Source organism: Lampris incognitus, chromosome 10 (genome assembly GCF_029633865.1).
Source record: "Lampris incognitus isolate fLamInc1 chromosome 10, fLamInc1.hap2, whole genome shotgun sequence".
Lineage (NCBI taxonomy): Eukaryota > Metazoa > Chordata > Actinopteri > Lampriformes > Lampridae > Lampris > Lampris incognitus.
Window position 1 is genome coordinate 48315194 of NC_079220.1, and position 18136 is coordinate 48333329.

The 18136-nt window shown below is 47.1% G+C and overlaps 1 protein-coding gene across 1 annotated transcript; it reads right to left on the minus strand.

The window, feature by feature from the left end:
* Nucleotides 1-7325: 7325 nt before the first annotated feature.
* tnfsf14 (TNF superfamily member 14) lies at nt 7326-10839 on the minus strand. The gene is made up of 4 exons (XM_056288431.1): nt 10622-10839; nt 8950-8983; nt 8790-8864; nt 7326-7714 (listed from the first exon to the last, which is right to left on the minus strand). The coding sequence occupies exons 1-4, from the start codon at nt 10820-10822 to the stop codon at nt 7326-7328; spliced, it is 699 nt and encodes a 232-aa protein (XP_056144406.1). The 5' UTR covers nt 10823-10839.
* Between the last annotated feature and the right edge of the window lie 7297 nt (nt 10840-18136).

An 18136-nucleotide genomic window follows, 5' to 3' on the forward strand; every position in this document is an offset into this window, starting at 1 on the left:
CTGTAGCGAATTCGGGGGACAACGCAACCACAGGAAGTGCCGCGGCCGGGAAGCGAACCCGTATCGCCCGCACCGCAGGAGACATCGCTAACCACTCGGCTAAAAGATCGCACCCGCCATCCGGCGGCCAGCGTGTCTCCTTATCCATGCACGTTACAATACTGAACAAGAGCTAAACGATTTACATACTGTTCCCGCGTGGGATCCGTTGTCAGGAATGTTCGGGCCCTGGGCATGTGTGGGTGCGTCATTCATTGGCACACTGATTGTGGGTATTCTTCTGTTTTTGGTCATTGTTTTCATCATCACTTGTATGATTGGTATGATCTGTAAATATTGTGTTACGACTGTACTTAATGCTGTACAAGTTCAACATGTTGCTGATCCCTGGGTTCCACCGTGTGATCGTGACGATGATGAACATTTTTAGCAAGTGTCTACAGACACTTAATTTAATAGAGTAGTTCCCCAAGACCCTTTCCTTTATTTGGAGCTGTTGGTTTCTTTCCCTTTCCTTATGTGAATGCTTAGTTAGTTAATTTGTAACCAATCTACATGTGTGTAATGAATATATCTCTCATTTATTGTTTCATCATTTATTCATTGTTTGATGGTACTGGGGACTATGTTGTGTTTTTAGATGGATTTTGAGTATCACATAAGTTTTTTCCCAAACGTCAGCACTGGGCTTTTCTTGTGGTTGTGGCTGCTCAGATTAGTGTAGGTCACCTCTCGAGTCTTTTACTCATTTCTAGTCAAGAGTGAGGTGAGATGTTTGGTTGGAGAGGACATGGGATGGTTGTGACTTCTGCCTGACTGCTGAGTTTATATGGCGTGTTTTTGGTGTAAATCTGAAGCATGCCGGTTGATTTACAACTGACAGACGGGCCTCACAGTCATTCTGTGTGAGGTAAGATGTTCCCCAGGATGTAGAACCCTTGTTGTGTTTTCTTTGATGCTTTATTTAGGCGATTTGTTGTTGATTCAAATTAATCAGAAGGGGGGATTGTGAGGGCAATTCACATTTGATGTTTGCTTACTTTTAATCTTTCACCATGACCTTACCTTGCTTCGATGGATGCTTGAAGTCCATGTGTAGTAGAACAAAGGTAGTCTTATAAAGTGTCTTCTCCAGGTGCACAAATAAGGGCCTATTGTTAATTGTTGACTGTATGGGAGACTCACTGAGTGCAGCAAGTGTGTACACACTAAATGGAGAAATGGCCTTGGTGGAAGAGAGCTGGAAGACATGAGATAAGGAGGGGAAGAACAGACGACTGTCCTATAAGAGAGACTGTACTGTATTGATCGGTGCGCATTCAGGCGCCTGGGCTTGGATGCGTCTGCTTATGAACATGTATCAAAATCGTGTGACAACACTGTAAGAGATTTATGTCTCGTTCCTCATTTCTGTCAGCGTGGAATTCAATAATAGCCACGACAATCCTTGTACTGTCTCATAAAGAATTTACTTGAATCACTGGCTTATCTATCTATCTATCGATCGATCGATCTATATGTATGTATGTATATATATTACCCTATAATACCCTATGGGCTGTTCCTATACAATAGGATGGGTTAAATTCAAAAGAAAAAGTTCATTGTCACCAAAGAAGTGTACAGTTGCCAAAATAAAGTGGTTTTCTTTCTTTCAACTGCTCCGCTGGTTCATGCTTAGGCAGCTGCTGTTGCTGGATGAGCACATCCTTGATAGGGAGGAACGCTGGTTTGAACAGGGAGTGAAAGAGGCTAGCTGTGGGAAGAGGGAATTATCATCTCTGAACGGCGGGCGGGGCTAAGAGTACATCTGTCACCATTTTACAACGCTGTGGTTGCAACCATTCCCAAATTCTCTGTGAATAGTACAGGTGGCCATTGTAACTGTAGTTAGAGGTCATGGTAAATTGCATATGAAACCAATCATTGTTTATGAGGGTGGTGTTTATTAGGGTGGGGATAGCTGCAGTCAGTTCAGACTGAGGAGGTCACTTAGATGAGTAACATATTCTCATGAAACGGTTCGTGTGATTTCGTACGAAAAGTGATGTTCGCGGATAATCCTGCGGATGTCCCACGGCAGGAGCGGTTCAGAGCGCATGCGCAGTCCTCTGCGGCGCTGAGCGGCGTCCCTCCATTACAGGCGAGGCTGCGTGTTGAAACTGCGAATGCAGGTAGCTAGCTTGCCGTGAAACCAGTCGATTTTGTCAACGCCACAAAAAAAGAGACAGTGTTTGACACATTTGACTGATCAACGTTTTGCAGAGTAGCTTGTTACCAACTTCACTTGTCGAGATTGTGTAAGATGCGATGATTTGTAACATAGCGAGGATAGCTAGGCTAATGATAACGCTTTCCCGCTTTACAGATAACGTTAAGCAGTTTCTACGGAAACCTCCAGTCCCGGTGCCCTGAAGAATAAAAACAGGGGCTCTTTCAAGAGCCAACCCCCCCTCTCTCTCTCGTTCTCTCTCTCTCTCCTCTCTCTCCCTCTCTCTCTCTCTCGTTCTCTCTCTTTACTTATATATTTATTTATTTGCTTGTGGTTTGAATGTGATTGTATTTTTTCAAAAATAAAAGTTACTTCTTAAAAAAAAACCTCTCTCTCTCTCTCACCCTTGCTCAGCCATCCTCTGGTAAGTATTAGTGTGCGCTATCCATAACATACTGAACATCTTCAAAATTTACGTTAATGACCAGTATAGTTAATGTCCCAGCTGTAATGGTGTGTTTGAGTTCATTATTGGAGGGCAGTTGGCCCATCTATGCATTTCACAATCCGCTTTTCAGTGTCCCAGATTAATGTAATCACACTGAAAGCACGGAATTGTCTTCCAAAAATTGCATTTACTGGTATGTTTATAGGTTAAGTATTTAACACGGCCGCGTAAGGATTAGGATTAGGGTTAGGATTAGGATTAGGGTTAGGGTTAGGGTTAGCCTGGCCCACGATTACGTGGGTTACACACGAATTTTAGTGCATTACTTTTCGCACGTTTTACTACGACCGGGGAATGAGAACAGTCTGGGATGAGCGATGAAACGTTTCTGTCAGTAGGCGTTGTATCCAGATGATCTGATTCAACTTCCTGGGGTTTTGTATTTAATTATGTACACGATAAAAATGTTTATTGATTACAGATGAGACCAATCACGAGTCTGCGGGGATTCGGTTTAGGGTGACATTTTGTGCGTAGTTTCTTGCTCTGCGGATGAGTCAGTAGGCTCAAAACATCACTCTTCCTCATGTGGTGCAGTAAATGGTTGAACTACAGGAGGGTCGCAGTGTGCGAACTAGTTTTGAGATCCTTCTATGGACTTTCCCCCCCCCCCCCAGTTCAGCACCTGCTCTCGCTAGACGTGTGTGTCTGCGCAACTTCATTTTTAATGATCGCATAGCCAGACGATGACGTCGCCACTCACCATATTGTGGCAACAGTTAAGAACAATTTGTGGGTCAAAAGAGCAACATCATTTGTGTATCTACTGCCATCAAAGTAAGAACGTCCCGTAAGTGTAAAACCTTTATCGGGACCTTTATTATTATTATTATTATTTTCTAGGCTCTTATTCACTATACAGCACGTGAACGGAAGTGAGGAAGAAGGCGCTCCATTTGCCTGTCGAGCCGGTCTCGGTTCTGACACAAGGGGACAGCATTTCGCTCTGGCTGACAAGATGTGTACCACTGCGGTACGACCACCACTTGCAATGTCCCTCATCGTGTTTCAAAGCCACAAGCATTACAGGTTGCTGCTGCTGCACAAATGCATCACAACCCTTATGAGCCAAATTCAACCAGAGGTGCCAGCATGCCTCGGCATCCCTTAATATCTCCACTTTAATAAAGCAACCACGTTTATTTTCGTACACAGGGCAGTTCAGCGTGCTTTACACAAAATAAAAACAGAAAAGGAACAACCAGATGAAATATAATTAGAAGAGAGTAAACGAAAACAAACAGGAACAACCATATCTAAAATATAATCAAAAGTGTACAAAGTACAGTCACGAAAAAGTTACATAAAGGTGAAATGAATTGGTGTTCAGTGTTTTCTGAATTGGATACACTCATTTGCAACCGGAACCAGTTTCTCAAAAAATGTTTTTAGACAATCATAACTAGACCGGAGCATGAAGGCAGGAGGGAATCCAAATGCATAAACCCCAACTACATAACCAGACAACCACACATCTGATGTAATCCCCCCCACACACTTCTTTTCCTCCTCCTCCCCCTCCTCCTTCTCCTCCCCGCCTACAGTTCCCATGTAAGATTGATCATTTTTGGAAAGGTATGACTCACACTTTCACCGACGTACAGCGTTTAAAACAAACACATAGAATCTGTTACAAATGATGACATTAATACAGGGCAGCTTATTCATGACGGAGATGCTAGCGTGGCATTATGATACGGTATCGCTTATTGTGTGCATGTGCGGTGTACACTTCCAGTCTAATGACGTCAACATGAGCCATCTATCGCCCTCGTGCCCCCAAAGCCCACCCCACCGCATCCACACGCACGCACGCACACGCAGACACGCACACACACACACGCACGCACACACACACACACACACACACACACACACACACACACACACACACACACACACACCACTGTTATGACAACCCCTCAGACACGTGGCTGCTGTGGTCATTGGAGACCCCCATGACCAGAAAACGTTTTCCCATTAGCACAAAACTCTGTATATGTCAATTAACATCCATCTTCCCTGCGTCCTTGAGCAAGGCATTGGACCCCTTCCACTTTATTTGTTAAATGTCACTTGAGATGGGAATACACAGACACGCGCGCGCGTGCACGTGCGCACACGCGCACACACACAGCGAAAATGCTCAAATAATGTCACTATCAGTGCAATTTGCAATTCTACGCGTACACTCTATTTACATTCTGTATTTTTCTAACATTCTGTAAAGGCCTTCGGTATCTATGCTGCCCCCTGCCGTTACATACCTTACATTTAACTTATTTACCTCTCATTTTCGCTGCCTTTGTGTTTCCTTTATACCACACACGTTCTTGTTTTTCCCTCTTTTTGCGTAAGTATGTAAGTATTTGTTGCTGATTGAGTGTACCTCTCACCACGCACCCGCCACGCCAAGCCACTTTCCTTGGGTGCCGAAACACACGTGGCGTGATAAACACGAGTCTGACTCCGAATGTCAGCCCGAAACGTGTAGAAAGGACAGCAGCGTGGGGTCCTGGGCGGCCGCCGTGGCGCTCCGGTTCGGGGATTGGAAAGTGAGTCAATGTAACAGACACCCCTGCTACTCTACCTGAGGCCCCCACCTCCACTTCCTGCCCGCCTCACTAATAGACAGCTTCAGGCCACGGGTAAAGCGGCTCTGTGGGGGTGAGCGTTCTCACAGAGCCGCTTCTTCCAACGAGACGCAGCCGAAGGGAAAGAGACAGTAAAAGCAGAAATGAAAGACAGAAAGAAAGAAAGAAAGAAAGAAAGAAAGAAAGAAAGAAAGAAAGAAAGAAAGAAAGAAAGAAAGAAAGAGAGAAAGAGGAAAAAAAGCCGCCGCAGAGATAAGCCTGTTCATTTGCATGTGGGTGTATATGGAGTCTGTCATCATCGTCTGCAAACTACAGGATCCCCTTATAATATCACACACACACACACACACACACACACACACACACACACACACACACACACACACACACACACACACAAAACCCCATTGGGGCTGAATTGTGTGCATGTTTTGTGACGTTGTTTCGATGTGGGGTCTCTCGAGAAGCATTTTATCTGTTACTGAAATTGCAAAAAAAACAAACACACACAAATCTATTGTGTTATGAGCAACGCGCCTTGACGCAAGGGCGCATTGCTGTAACTCGTTGCTTCGGTGTGGCTCGAAGCTTTCACTGCAGTTTGTGTCTTGTGGCTTTGCTGTATGTGTGTGACATCCGCTACTACTGAGACCACTCAGCAGAGGGTGGGGGTACAGGACGGCCTCTCTGCAACTGCATGCAGTCACCTAGAATGACACCAAGGACTCGACAAAAACCGCAAGACGACAACCAAAAACGAGAAAACGATTTTGAGCGAGCTTACGGGCACCGTCCGCGAGCCATTTGTAGCCCTTCCTGGGCGGAAGCGGAAGCGGAAGCTTCGCAGCAAACGGAAGTCAGACATCGGATGCACTAGACTACATTAGAAGTGAGCAGTTTGTTGTAATTTCCTTCGCTTTTTTGCGTAATTTAATATTTTCGGATATATGGCAGCATATACGTGAGTCGGTGTTGTAAACACAGCCATGCTGTACTGTCTAACGTGCTACGCATGTCTGACTTCCTGTGACGCGTCCATGGCGACAGCGATGCTGTGACATCACTCGGACGCTGCCCAAATGAGCAATGAATGAATGAATCACCAATTGTATCCGGCCATTTATTTACCCCACTCTTCCGAGCCGTCCCGGGCGCTGCTCCACCCCCTCTGCCGATCCGGGGAGGGCTGCAGACTACCACATGCCTCCTCCGATACATGTGGAGTCGCCAGCCGCTGCTTTTCACCTGACAGTGAGGCGTTTCACCAGGGGGACGTAGCGCGTGGGAGGATCACGCTATTCCCCCCCCCCGGTTCCCCCTCCCGCACAGGCGCCCCGACCGACCAGAGGAGGCGCTAGTGCAGCGACCAGGACACACACCCACACCCGGCTTCCCACCCGCAGACATGGCCAATAGTGTCTGTAGGGACGCCCGACCAAGCCGTAGGTAACACGGGGATTCGAACCGGCGACTCCCGTGTTGGCTGGCGACGGGATAGACCGCCACGCCACCCGGACGCCTCCAGGAGTGTGTTTTTCACTATCGCAATGAATCTGATGCAGAACTTGCGTACAAATAAAGCAACAGTAGGGAAATCCATTACGCCGTACAAGCTTGTCCCGGTTCAATCCATTAACAATCAGTCGTGTCGGGACATTGGACAGATTCAGTTCAAGCAAAGAAAAGGTTGGTGGGAGTAAAAGGAGTCTTGTGAAAAAATGTATGAAAATGTACAAAAGAATATTTTACCGAAACTTCGCCCCCTATTTGATACAGCTACCAATTACAACCGTGGCTCTAACTGGAATCCTGACACTTAACCTCTGCTGTAGACTGGATTTTATAGACGGACAAATTGACAGACAGACAGACAGACAGACAGACAGACAGACAGACAGACAGACAGACAGACAGATAAATAGATAGATAGATAGATAGATAGATAGATAGATAGATAGATAGATAGATAGATAGAAATTGAAATATGAAGATAGCAACACATGAATTACTTTTATATCATGTATGCGCCGAAGTAGTTGTCATAGCTCTCAGATCGTATAATTAGCGTGGTGTTGCTGACCGACACAAAGACCGCGTCGCCCGGGTTCAGATGAAACACTCCGCCCAGATAGCTGTTGGACTCGGCTCTCGTGCTGGTCTTCTGGATGTATTTCCTGGACTGCAGAAGGGTGATATGCCCACCGACGTACCGCGGGGTGACCATATTGACGCTGTGTTGAAATGCCGACGTGTCCACGAAGAAGACCTTGGAATAGATGTAGTAGTAGCCCTCCGTCTGAATGACAAGGCGCCCCTCTTTGTACTTCATCTTGTACATGAGCGGGTTGGCGTCCATGCTCCATGACAGGGTCTGCTTACCGTGGCGTACCCTTTCTCCATCTTGACAGGAGGGGGGAGAAAACAAACAGTAGCAAAATCGATGCATTACAGCGATGTAGCCATGGGCGAGTTGGGCTGAGAAGAACATCTGGCTAACGCCAAGCTCATTTAACCCAACCCATAACAACATAATGAGCTCATAGAAGAGCTGCTGCATATAGGCGTTATTAAGAGTTGGCGAAGAAGGCCAGAAACTGGTTACTGTATGCCATATGATATCCTCTGATCTGAATTTAAAAGTCCACTTATGGGGGGGGGGGTACCCAATCTGTCTTGATGGCTGGCTATGGTTCTGCATAATTTAAACTCAGTATATAGCGCTGTCACCTGACTGACTGGTTTACTGTCATTTAACTTTTCTTTTCTTTTTCAAAAAATGTTTTCCCCCTTTTTCTCCCCAGTTGTATCCCCCAATTACCCCACTCTTCCGAGCCGTCCCGGTCGCTGCTCCACCCCCTCTGCCGATCCGGGGAGGGCTGCAGACTACCACATGCCTCCTCAGATACATGCGGAGTCACCAGCCGCTTCTTTTCACCTGACAGTGAGGAGTTTCACCAGGGGGACGTAGCGCGTGGGAGGATCATGCTACTCTCCCCCCCCCGGCCCCCCCCCCGAACAGGCGCCCCGACCGAACAGAGGAGGCGCTAGTGCAGCGACCAGGACACACACCCACATCCGGCTTCCCACCCGCAGACACGGCCAATTGTGTCTATAGGGACGCCCCACCAAGCCGGAGGTAACACGGGGATTCGAACCGGGATCCCCGTGCTGGTAGGCAACGGAATAGACCGCTACGCCACCCGGACGCCCCTACTGTCATTTAACTTGACGGTATTAACTTGATAAATTGGAAATAAATGAAATAGTAAAATGACACTGGGAACAAAGGGTGAATAAATGAAGTTCGAGCCTCATGGTAATTATTCACCTTTTATGAAAAACTACACGGAAAAGTTGTCTTATACTGGCCTTTATAACCTCTCTTTCTACCCACTTGGCCAGTGATGTCTCGGGAATGCGGTGAACCACCACTTGGTGTTGTTGGGAAGGCCACAGGCAAAGGGTATTTATTTACCTGTCAGGTGTGCAACAGGTTTGGAGGGCAGAATAACGGGGCTTGCATTCTCAGTCGGGGTAGGATCTTCCTTCTCTGTGACAGGAGCAAAATGTCTCTTACCATACACTGTGCTTAGTAACTGCAACGGCGGCCATTAAAGCAAAGGATGCTGACCTACCTTGGGTAGACTTGTGGGTAGACGGCGAGTCAACCTGCGGTGGCAGTAAAAAGAGATTTGTTTTTATGTTTTGCATGTAAACATGCTGTTATGCCAAGGTGTGTGTGAGGAGTGCGTGTTAATGGAGTTTAATTCATCATTTGCTTTTGGTTTTTCTCCGTCTACTGTTGGAACCCCGTGTTGGTAGGCAATGGAAGAGACCGCCACGCTACTCGGATGCCCTGGTGGGGGGGGGGGGGTATTTTAGGCCTTGTTTCCAACCACGTGACCTTCAAGGCAAAGATAAGTGAATGTCTCCCTAAGTGTGGTAGGTGGTTTGTCCAGTGGTTTTGGTGGCATAGATCGACGGGAGTGACTCATCGGGTCCATGAGGTGCCCTTTTGGTAGGCAGAACATCAGCACGTCCTTCATGCTGAGACTTCAGCGCCGAAGCAAGAAGGTCCTAGGTTCGAACCCCGGCCTCGGGGGGGGGGGGGTGTCATCCGAGGTCCTTTCTGTGTGGAGTTTTGCGTTTTGCATGTTCTCCCCGTGTCTGCGGTGGGTTTTCTCTGGGGGCTCCGGTTTCCTCCCACCATCAGAAAGACATGCATGTTAGGGTTAATACTCCTGTCTGTGCCCCTTGACCGAGGCATGGCAAGACGAACTGGAGTTGGTCCCCGGGCGCTGCACAGCGGCTGCCCACTGCTCCTAGCTACACAGCTAGGATGGCTTAGATGCAGAGGAAGAATTTCCCCACGGGGATCAATAAAGTAATAAAATAAAATAAATATCATTCATATAACATTCATATAGTATTCCTAGTCATCCTACCTGGAGGAGACCCGTGTGAACAGGGATGAAAATGCAAACTCCACACATAAGGACTGGGATCAGACTAAGGACCCTCTTGCAACAGTGCCAATCGATAAAGGGATGGCGTGGGGGGGGGGGTTAACTGTAGCAATGGCAAAAAGCTCCTGACCAGCCATTGTCACTCAAGTTCTCTAAATTGTCTCTCTTCCCCTCTTCAGTGAAATTACCCCACTGTCAGCACTCCCCCCCCCCCCCAGAAGAATAGTCTTCAAGATGATTGTGGGAAACACTGCTTTTGTTTCCATCTACAAAGTACACGGGTCTCAGTAAAGCCCTGGGGTGAAAAACACTACACACTATTGTGTGTGTTAAATGTGTGCCAGTATGCTGGCACGGGTTTGGTTCTCCAGCGCACAAATGAAAAGTTCGATTTGAGAATTCCACAGGACACATACACCTCCACCATGACTTAACTATAATTATAATTATAAATACTCCCCCCCCCCCCGGGTTTTGGAATTCCACGTCAGTTATCCCATTGTAAAGACAAGACCGTTTCACACCCAGAAGCTGCGCCTGACCATGCCGGACCGTTAAGGACAACTGAAATCCTACGGCATCTCATCCTTATCACAATACGCGTGCTGCTTCTTTTACAGTTTTACCATTCAACAGGTTTAATTAGGTGTTTGTCGAGAGGAGCAGAACGTACAAATTGCAAAAAAATAAGAATGAGGTAACACATCGCAGAGAGCTCCTATGGAGAAAGCTAGATCTTGGGGCCACAGGAGGACACACAACGTTAAGATCTTAGAAATGGCAGTTCTGGCCTTTAGTAGAGAGGAGGCTAGGCTGACCCACTGTAATGTGGGATACTCACAGGATCGGGGTGGTAGAGCCGATAGATGAAGCAGGCCTCTATGGTCATGCCGCACAATGCCAGGCATACCAGGAGGGACATCAGGGTCTGGGTCGACCGGGCACCACGTCGCTGTCGGTCAAATCTGGGGGGCAGCGGCGGGGGCGCAGCATGGCTGTCCAGCGTATACACAGACGGATAATATTCGCTGCCTTCCGCCATTGCTACACTGCTTGTTCTTCAACCAAAAGGTGACCCCCCCTCCCCAAAAAAACGAACTGATCCTCCAAGGGATGTGAAGCAAACTGAAATAAACTGTTGCCTAGGCTCGAAGAAGGTTGTATCAAGAAACAGAGACCCGGGTAGGACCACGTGTGGGCGGCAGTAGGTTTTTGCAGTCAGTTTGCATCAAAACCATGCAAGTCAATAGTAAGAAAAGAAATCCCTCGCCTCTGGCATAGCAATTCAGAGATACTTCGGTAGAAGCCCCCCCCCTCCCACCCACCTGTAGGGGCTGTGAAAGGAACAGGTTTTTTGTTTTCACAGCTGGTGGAAAAAGCATAGAAAAGATAAGGACTAAGAGGAATTTCCTAGCTTGGCAGCAGAACCTGAGAACCTGGTTGTCCTGGAACCTTTAAGTTTATGATGATTCTCATTTGGTGGGTAACACACACACACACACACACACACACACACACACACACAAACACACAGACACACAGACACACGCCCCCCTGTGCTTTCACAGCAATATAGAATTTTTACCCTCAAGCTTCCTTTCTCACATTCACTCGCCATCACTCGAGCTTGGTGTCTGTCAACTTTTATGAACTCAAGACTGAAATTAAAGATGTGGAGATCAACAGAACAGCCATATGCAGTACCCAGGAATCTGAATATGGTTTCAACTAACAATTACTTATGAGACTCTGCTGTTTGTCTGAAACACTTGTCTTCATGCGTTGCTCTTGCAGTTGGGGCAGTTGTCTCGCTGCTTTGTAAGGAAGTGGTCAAATGTTCTCTTTGCAGAGACATACTCATTGTGTGACCGAGAATGCCAAGTTGTGTCAGAGTAGCGCTGGCTGTGAGAAATATGTTGTGTGTTATTTCCTTTATGGTTGCCTTATAAATATGGCAATTATATAATATTAACAACTCATAGACCCCTACAGTCTGATTCGAGGGGGCAGAGGGAAACAAGGCCTCTGCCATGGCTTTATGGGTTCTTTTTTTTTTTGTTTTTTGATTTTGAGATACTTTATTAATCCCCGTGGGGGAAATTCCTCTCTGCATTTAACCCGTGCTAGCTGTGTAGCTAGCAGTAGCGGGCAGCCGCCGTGCAGCGCCCGGGGACCAACTCCAGTTCGTCTTGCCATGCCTCGCTCAGGGCACCCTAACATGCACGTCTTTGTGATGGTGGGGGAAACCGGAGCACCCGGAGAAAACCCACGCAGACACGGGGAGAACATGCAAACTCCACACAGAGAACAGCCTGGGATGACCCCCCAAGGTTGGACTACCCGGGGGTTCGAACCCAGGACCTTCTTGCTGTGAGGTGACAGCGCTAACCACTGCGCCACCGTGCCGCCCATTGTGGCTCAAGGGTGATCGGACAAGCATATTTAGGTTTGGTTATCATATTATTGTACACCAGCTACAGCATTATGCTGGATGCATGATGTGGAGCGTTTTTTTTTTCCCTCTGGCAGGCCTGTGGTCTGCGAATCTCCTCGATGGTGAAGTTGACTTTCTTTTTTACTCAGTGCTTTAATGCCAACTTATCTACTGTGACTTTCACACTTGTGACGATGTCAGAAAGCCAAACTGAAGCAGCAGGAAAGGCATAGTGAGTAGGGAGGGCATCTGTAATGTGTCTCCATGTTTTCGGTCAAGCCACTGAATCCCTACAAGTACATGGCTGCTCTGCAACTGATCCCTGCTTCTGATCTCCACGTGAATAAGGCCAAGTGATGTGGAAAAAAATGTTCCTTCTGGAAAAGATAAAGTGTTAATTTATTTTTCATTTAGCCACAGTCTCTCTTGTCATTTCAGGCTATTCCCAAGTGAATTTACGTAAGAAGTCAACCAGAATCACATGTGGGCCTTGATTATTTGGGAGTGGGTGAATGAAACTCTCCATAATGACGACCAAAAGCTGGAAATGTGTAATTGTGTACATCTACTTCCACATCAGTGCAAAGCTCAAACAAGACAACTGTAAACATATCCCACAAATGATGAGGTGAACCCCTTAATTGAGATACAGGCAGGGGAAAGTGTCAAAATATTATGTAAATTAGCAGAGGTTAAAAGTGGGTGGAGCGTAAAGTCCTGAGAGCAAAATCTGTTTGAATGGGGGAAATGCATGTGTGCAGTGGTAAATAAAAAGGTGGGTAAACTGATAGTCAGTGATCCTCATCCTCATGCAACCAACTACCAATATGGGCAACATATTCCCAATAAAATTTGTTATTCTCCATAACAGTGGTTCCCAACCTGGGGGTCCCGACCCCCACTAGGCCCCCCCCCACCCCGGGGGGGTCGCGAAGCCTTCTTGAGTTTTAAGGGTATAAGAATTTTTCTATATATAAAATATATGTCTCAGCATTTAATTAATTTCTCTGAAGAAGAAAACAAAATTGAAGGGTTGTTTTAGAAATGTGTATTTTTATTTATTTAGAAAAATAATAAAGACATAAACTTGAAAAAAAAAATCTCATAGCCGTGAACACCAGCAGTATTCACGAAGCTAAACTAGCAGAGCAAGCCAGCTAAATTAGCTAGTACATAATAATAATAAAAAAGAAAGGGCTGATGCGAAAATGGCCAAGCGTCAGGGAAGAGAATGCTGAATTTCTCAACAAGAAAAAAAGAGGAATTACCAACACAGTTATATTGCGTTTGGCTTTATAGAGGCAAAGTCAAAGCATCTCCATTGTCCCTTGCAGGGAAATTAGTTTGCAGCCAGTATAACAACTCTCACACAAAGACAAAACACACAAACACCAAGGCGGAATTGGCAACAGGACATAGTGGGCAAGGAGAACCAAGTATTGCCAATATCAAATATCAAATATAGAATATACAGACCAAGAAAACAAGCGAACTGCAGACAACAGATGCATACTATCTACTATTTAACAGCTCGATGGCAGTGGGGACAAAGGAAGCCCTGTACCTCTTAGTCCTAATACAGGCTTCCTCAACCAGCGACCTGAAGGTAATAGCTCAAACTCCGGCTGAAAGGGGTGACCTTGGCCCTCCAGAAGGGAAGTAGCCATTCTGACCACCCTCCTATTATAAATGTCAGTAAGCTGGGCTTGGCTTCTCCCTGAAATCTTGCTAGCCCATCTGATGAGTCTATCAAGCCATTTTTTATTGGCCAGACTCACATTACCAAACGAAGCAACAATACAGTACATTAAAACTGTTTCAATAAAACTTGAATAAAGAGAGTCATCATCTGGGAAGAGACATTAAATATTCATATTTTCCTCAGGAAAGAAAAAAGTCTTTGTTGGGCCTTCTGTGATGTGGAAGCAACAGCAACAAGAGTTTCAAAGCATCATTTTTTTTGTCAAGAACAACCCCCAGATATCTGTAGCTGTCCACAAGCTCGATGTCAGCACCTTTAATGCTGGTTGGTACAGGACTGGGAGGAGTCTTTCTAAAGCTGATTATCACGTCTTTAGATTTAGACACACTTAAGCGGAAAAAGGACTCTTCACACCAAGATACAAAATCATCGACCACAGGTCCGTGATGTTCCTCCTCCCTTTCAAGATTTACAATCACTGAATCATCCACAAATTTGATGATTCAATAGACAAACTGGTGCAGCAGATGATGCATCGTTTGCGGTGACAAATTGGCACATGAAAGTATGAAATCCTGCAACCTGCAGCGACACCAGACTACTAAACACCCTGAGACGCCTTTTTTTGTAATTGTATGTGGGTGGGGTGGGGTCCTCAGTGTATACAATGGTAAAATAGGGGTCCCTGGAAAAAAAGGTTGGGAAGATAAATCAGTTTAATACTGTTTCTTTGATGTGCGCTCTGGGTTACGTCATAGAGATGAACAAAGATCCGGCCAAGTTTCATCAAAATCCACCTGTCATGGCACCGAGTTTCCAGTCACTGCAACAGAAACGCAGCCTAGACCGCCAAAACAGGCCCCAAACAAGCGGGCCTCTTTTTTTTTTTATCTTCTAAAAACCCAAAATTTCCTACGGTTGTCAGTCCCTTACTGTAACAAGTTTAATGGAGTGCAAATAGTTAGGAGGCAGTCAAAATGCATTTCAATACATTTACTCATGCAGTTTTTTTCCTATTCAGGACTAAAACTTTTTCACGTCAACGACCCCCCCCGCCCCCCCCCCCCCCGCCCCCGCAAAAATAAGAGTGAGACCAGGTAAGAGTAAACACATAAACGGTATAAACAAATAAAAGCAAATATCAAACATTTGTAAAAGCTTTCATAAAAAGAAAAGTTTGAAGAGGAGATTTAAAAGAAGCCAGAGACTTGGTTTGTCTTAGTTCAACAGGAAGGGAGGTCCGTAGTGTGGGGCTCTAAAGTCCGATCCCCCTTTGTGACAAACCGAGACCTGGAACAACCAGCAGCTGAGATGTTGGCGTCATTTAGCTCAGAATTCTATAATGGCGGGCGTCCGGGTGGCGTGGCGGTTGTTGCAAGTGTAGGTGCATATAAATAACAGACAGAGTCGGGCTGTGTCGCTTAGTAACACGTATTCACCGGCTGTGCCCATAACGCAACTGAGGCGTGTTACACAGGGCAAGTATACATCAATCAGTGCCCCCAGGGGGAGCTGTTGGCTGCATAAGGTTACCCTACAACGTCTCCCTTCCTTTCGTAGAATACAATACCAAATAATATAATGGATAGTATTAGCCATTAGAACATTAGTGCTCATATCCCAATATTAAAATAGTGCAATGGAAATAGTGCATCAAGAAGGAACAGCAAGTCAATATCAACCAAAACCTCTGCAGAACAATAACGACAAAATGGTAGCATCAGAACATCCACAAGACCACTGAATACGAACATTAGAAGTGAACGTCACAGTTTTTGTTTCGTTTTTTTTTTAATGTCCACAGTCCAGTGTGTGTGTGTGTGTGTGCGTGTGTGTGCGCGCGTGTGAGTGTGTCAATCTCAGTCAGTGTATGACCTAGAGGTCAAGTCTTTCTGGAGGCTTAATCTGCCTCCCGCTCCGGGAGAAGGCCCGGCCCTGTAACTCACGGCATGGTGTGGTCACAGCCTGTGGGGGAGATGGCGGCGACCTCGGGGCTGACGACCTTGGAGACATTACAGGGCTGCTGACGACTTCCTCCATGCTGCCCCCGCCCAAATGGCCCCCTTCAGCTGCACACGCGCCCACAGGCTGCTCCGGTGGAGGGGCAACCTCTGCTGGTCGGAGATCAACCCTGCTGCGACGGTACGTGGTTCCTTCCACGTTGACGAGATAGGACCGCGGTCCCACCTGCTGCAGGCATACTCCTCTCCTCCATCGGCCCGTCCTGTCACCCGGGATTGGTTTCATCCTGACAGGCTGGCCGACATTTAGCTCTGGCAGATCCCTCGCAGTTCTGTCATATGTCAACTTCGCTGCCTGATGCTTCACCCTCAGCTTGTCTGTGACCCCAGTGATGATCTGAGGTGCTAGCAGCTGGTCGGCCACAGGGAGAAGAGTTCTCAGCCTCCGTGACATCAGCCGTTGTGCTGGGCTGCAGCGCATGCCCTCAGTGGGCGTGTTTCTCCAGTGTAGAAAAGCCTTCCAGGGGTCCTCGTCGGCCCGGTCTGCTCTTCTGCATAGGCCTTTCCCAATCTTCACTGCAGACTCTGCTTTGCCGTTAGCCTTTGGGTGTCTCGGGGAGGACATGACATGTTTGAAGCCCCACTCCCTCGCAAACGCCCGAAACTCTCCACAATCAAACTGACCTCCGCAGTCGGAAATGACCCGGTCAGGGATACCGTACCGTGCAAACTGCGCCTTGCACCTTCGGATGGTCGTTTCTGCCGACAGGTCTGGGAGTAGATCAATCTCCCAGAAGTCTGAATAGTGATCCACCATGAGCAGGAAGTCCTGCCTTATCGATCCCGGTCGCAAGCAAATAATCCTCAAACTCTGACGGAAAGCTAGCCCAGTTGCTGTGAAGATCCCCAGTCATCTTCATGGGCTCCGGCGGCGGAATATTGGAAGCCATCGTCTTGGCTCGATGCTAATGCTAGCAGGCTAACTAAAACTTCTAGCTACGCTTAGTAAAAAACTATACACACGCTGTTCAAGCAACAGGCAACGTAAGACTCACGTTGGGTTCCGGTACAGCTTCTGACACCATGTTGCAAGTGTAGGTGCATATAAATGTAAACTACTAATAAGACACATTAGTCCCCAGCTAACGGGTCTGACCCTTTAGCCGAGCGGTTAGTGATGTCGCCTTGTGGTGCAGTACACCTCGTGTCGAATCCCGCACCGGGCAAGAAAATAACCGGTTACATAAATAACAGAGTCGGGCTATGTCGCTTAGTAACACGTATTCACCGACTGTGCCCATAACGCAACTGAGGCGTGTTACACAGGGCAAGTATACATCAATCAGTGCCCCCAGGGGGAGCTGTTGGCTGCATAACATTACCCCACAACAGCGGTCTATTCCATTGCCTACCAACACGGAGCTCGCTGGTTCGAATCCCCGTGTAACCTCCAGCTCGGTCGGGCAGCCCTACAGTCACAATTGGCCGTGACTGTGGGTGAGAAGCCGGATGTGGATATGCGTCCTGGTCGCTGCGCTGGCACCTCCTTTGGTCGGTCTGTTCGGGGGGGGGGGGACTTAGCGTGCTCCTCCCACGCGCTACGTCCCCCTGGTGAAACTCCTACCTGGCAGGTGAAAAGAAGCGGCTGGCGACCCCACATGTATCAGAGGAGCCACGTGGTGATCTGCAGCCCTCCCCGGATCAGCAGGGGGGGTGGAGCAGCGACCGGGACGGCTCGGAAAAGTGGGGTAATTGGACGGGTACAATTGGGGTGGTAAAAAAAAAATTCTGTAATTGTTTATTTACAGTAAATCTGGAGACATTACAGGGAAGTGAGCCAGTTGTGATGAAAAAAGTAGGTATTTGTCTCTGCAAATAAGACTCTTTTTGCTCGTGTTCAACCGGGAATAAACAAGCCTAACGAGGACAGGAACAGTTTGAAAAGAAAACAACAACAACAACAAACAAACAAACAAACATCCTGATGCTTCCAGCCAGTACAATGATTTTCATGGGATTTTCTGGGGGGGGGGGGGAGTCCAAAGTCACTTTTTTTGTTGTTGCGGACATGGCAACTACATGCACCTTTCGCTTCAGTCTTATCAGACAGTGCAGGCCAATAGGAAACGTCGTCGGTCGCTATTGGTCGAACCAGCAACACGTGAGTCCATTAGTTCAACTTTGGTCAGGGCACCATACAGTCATCCATAACAAGCGTTTATAAGAGGGGGGGGAGGGGGAGAGGGAGGCAAAAAAAAA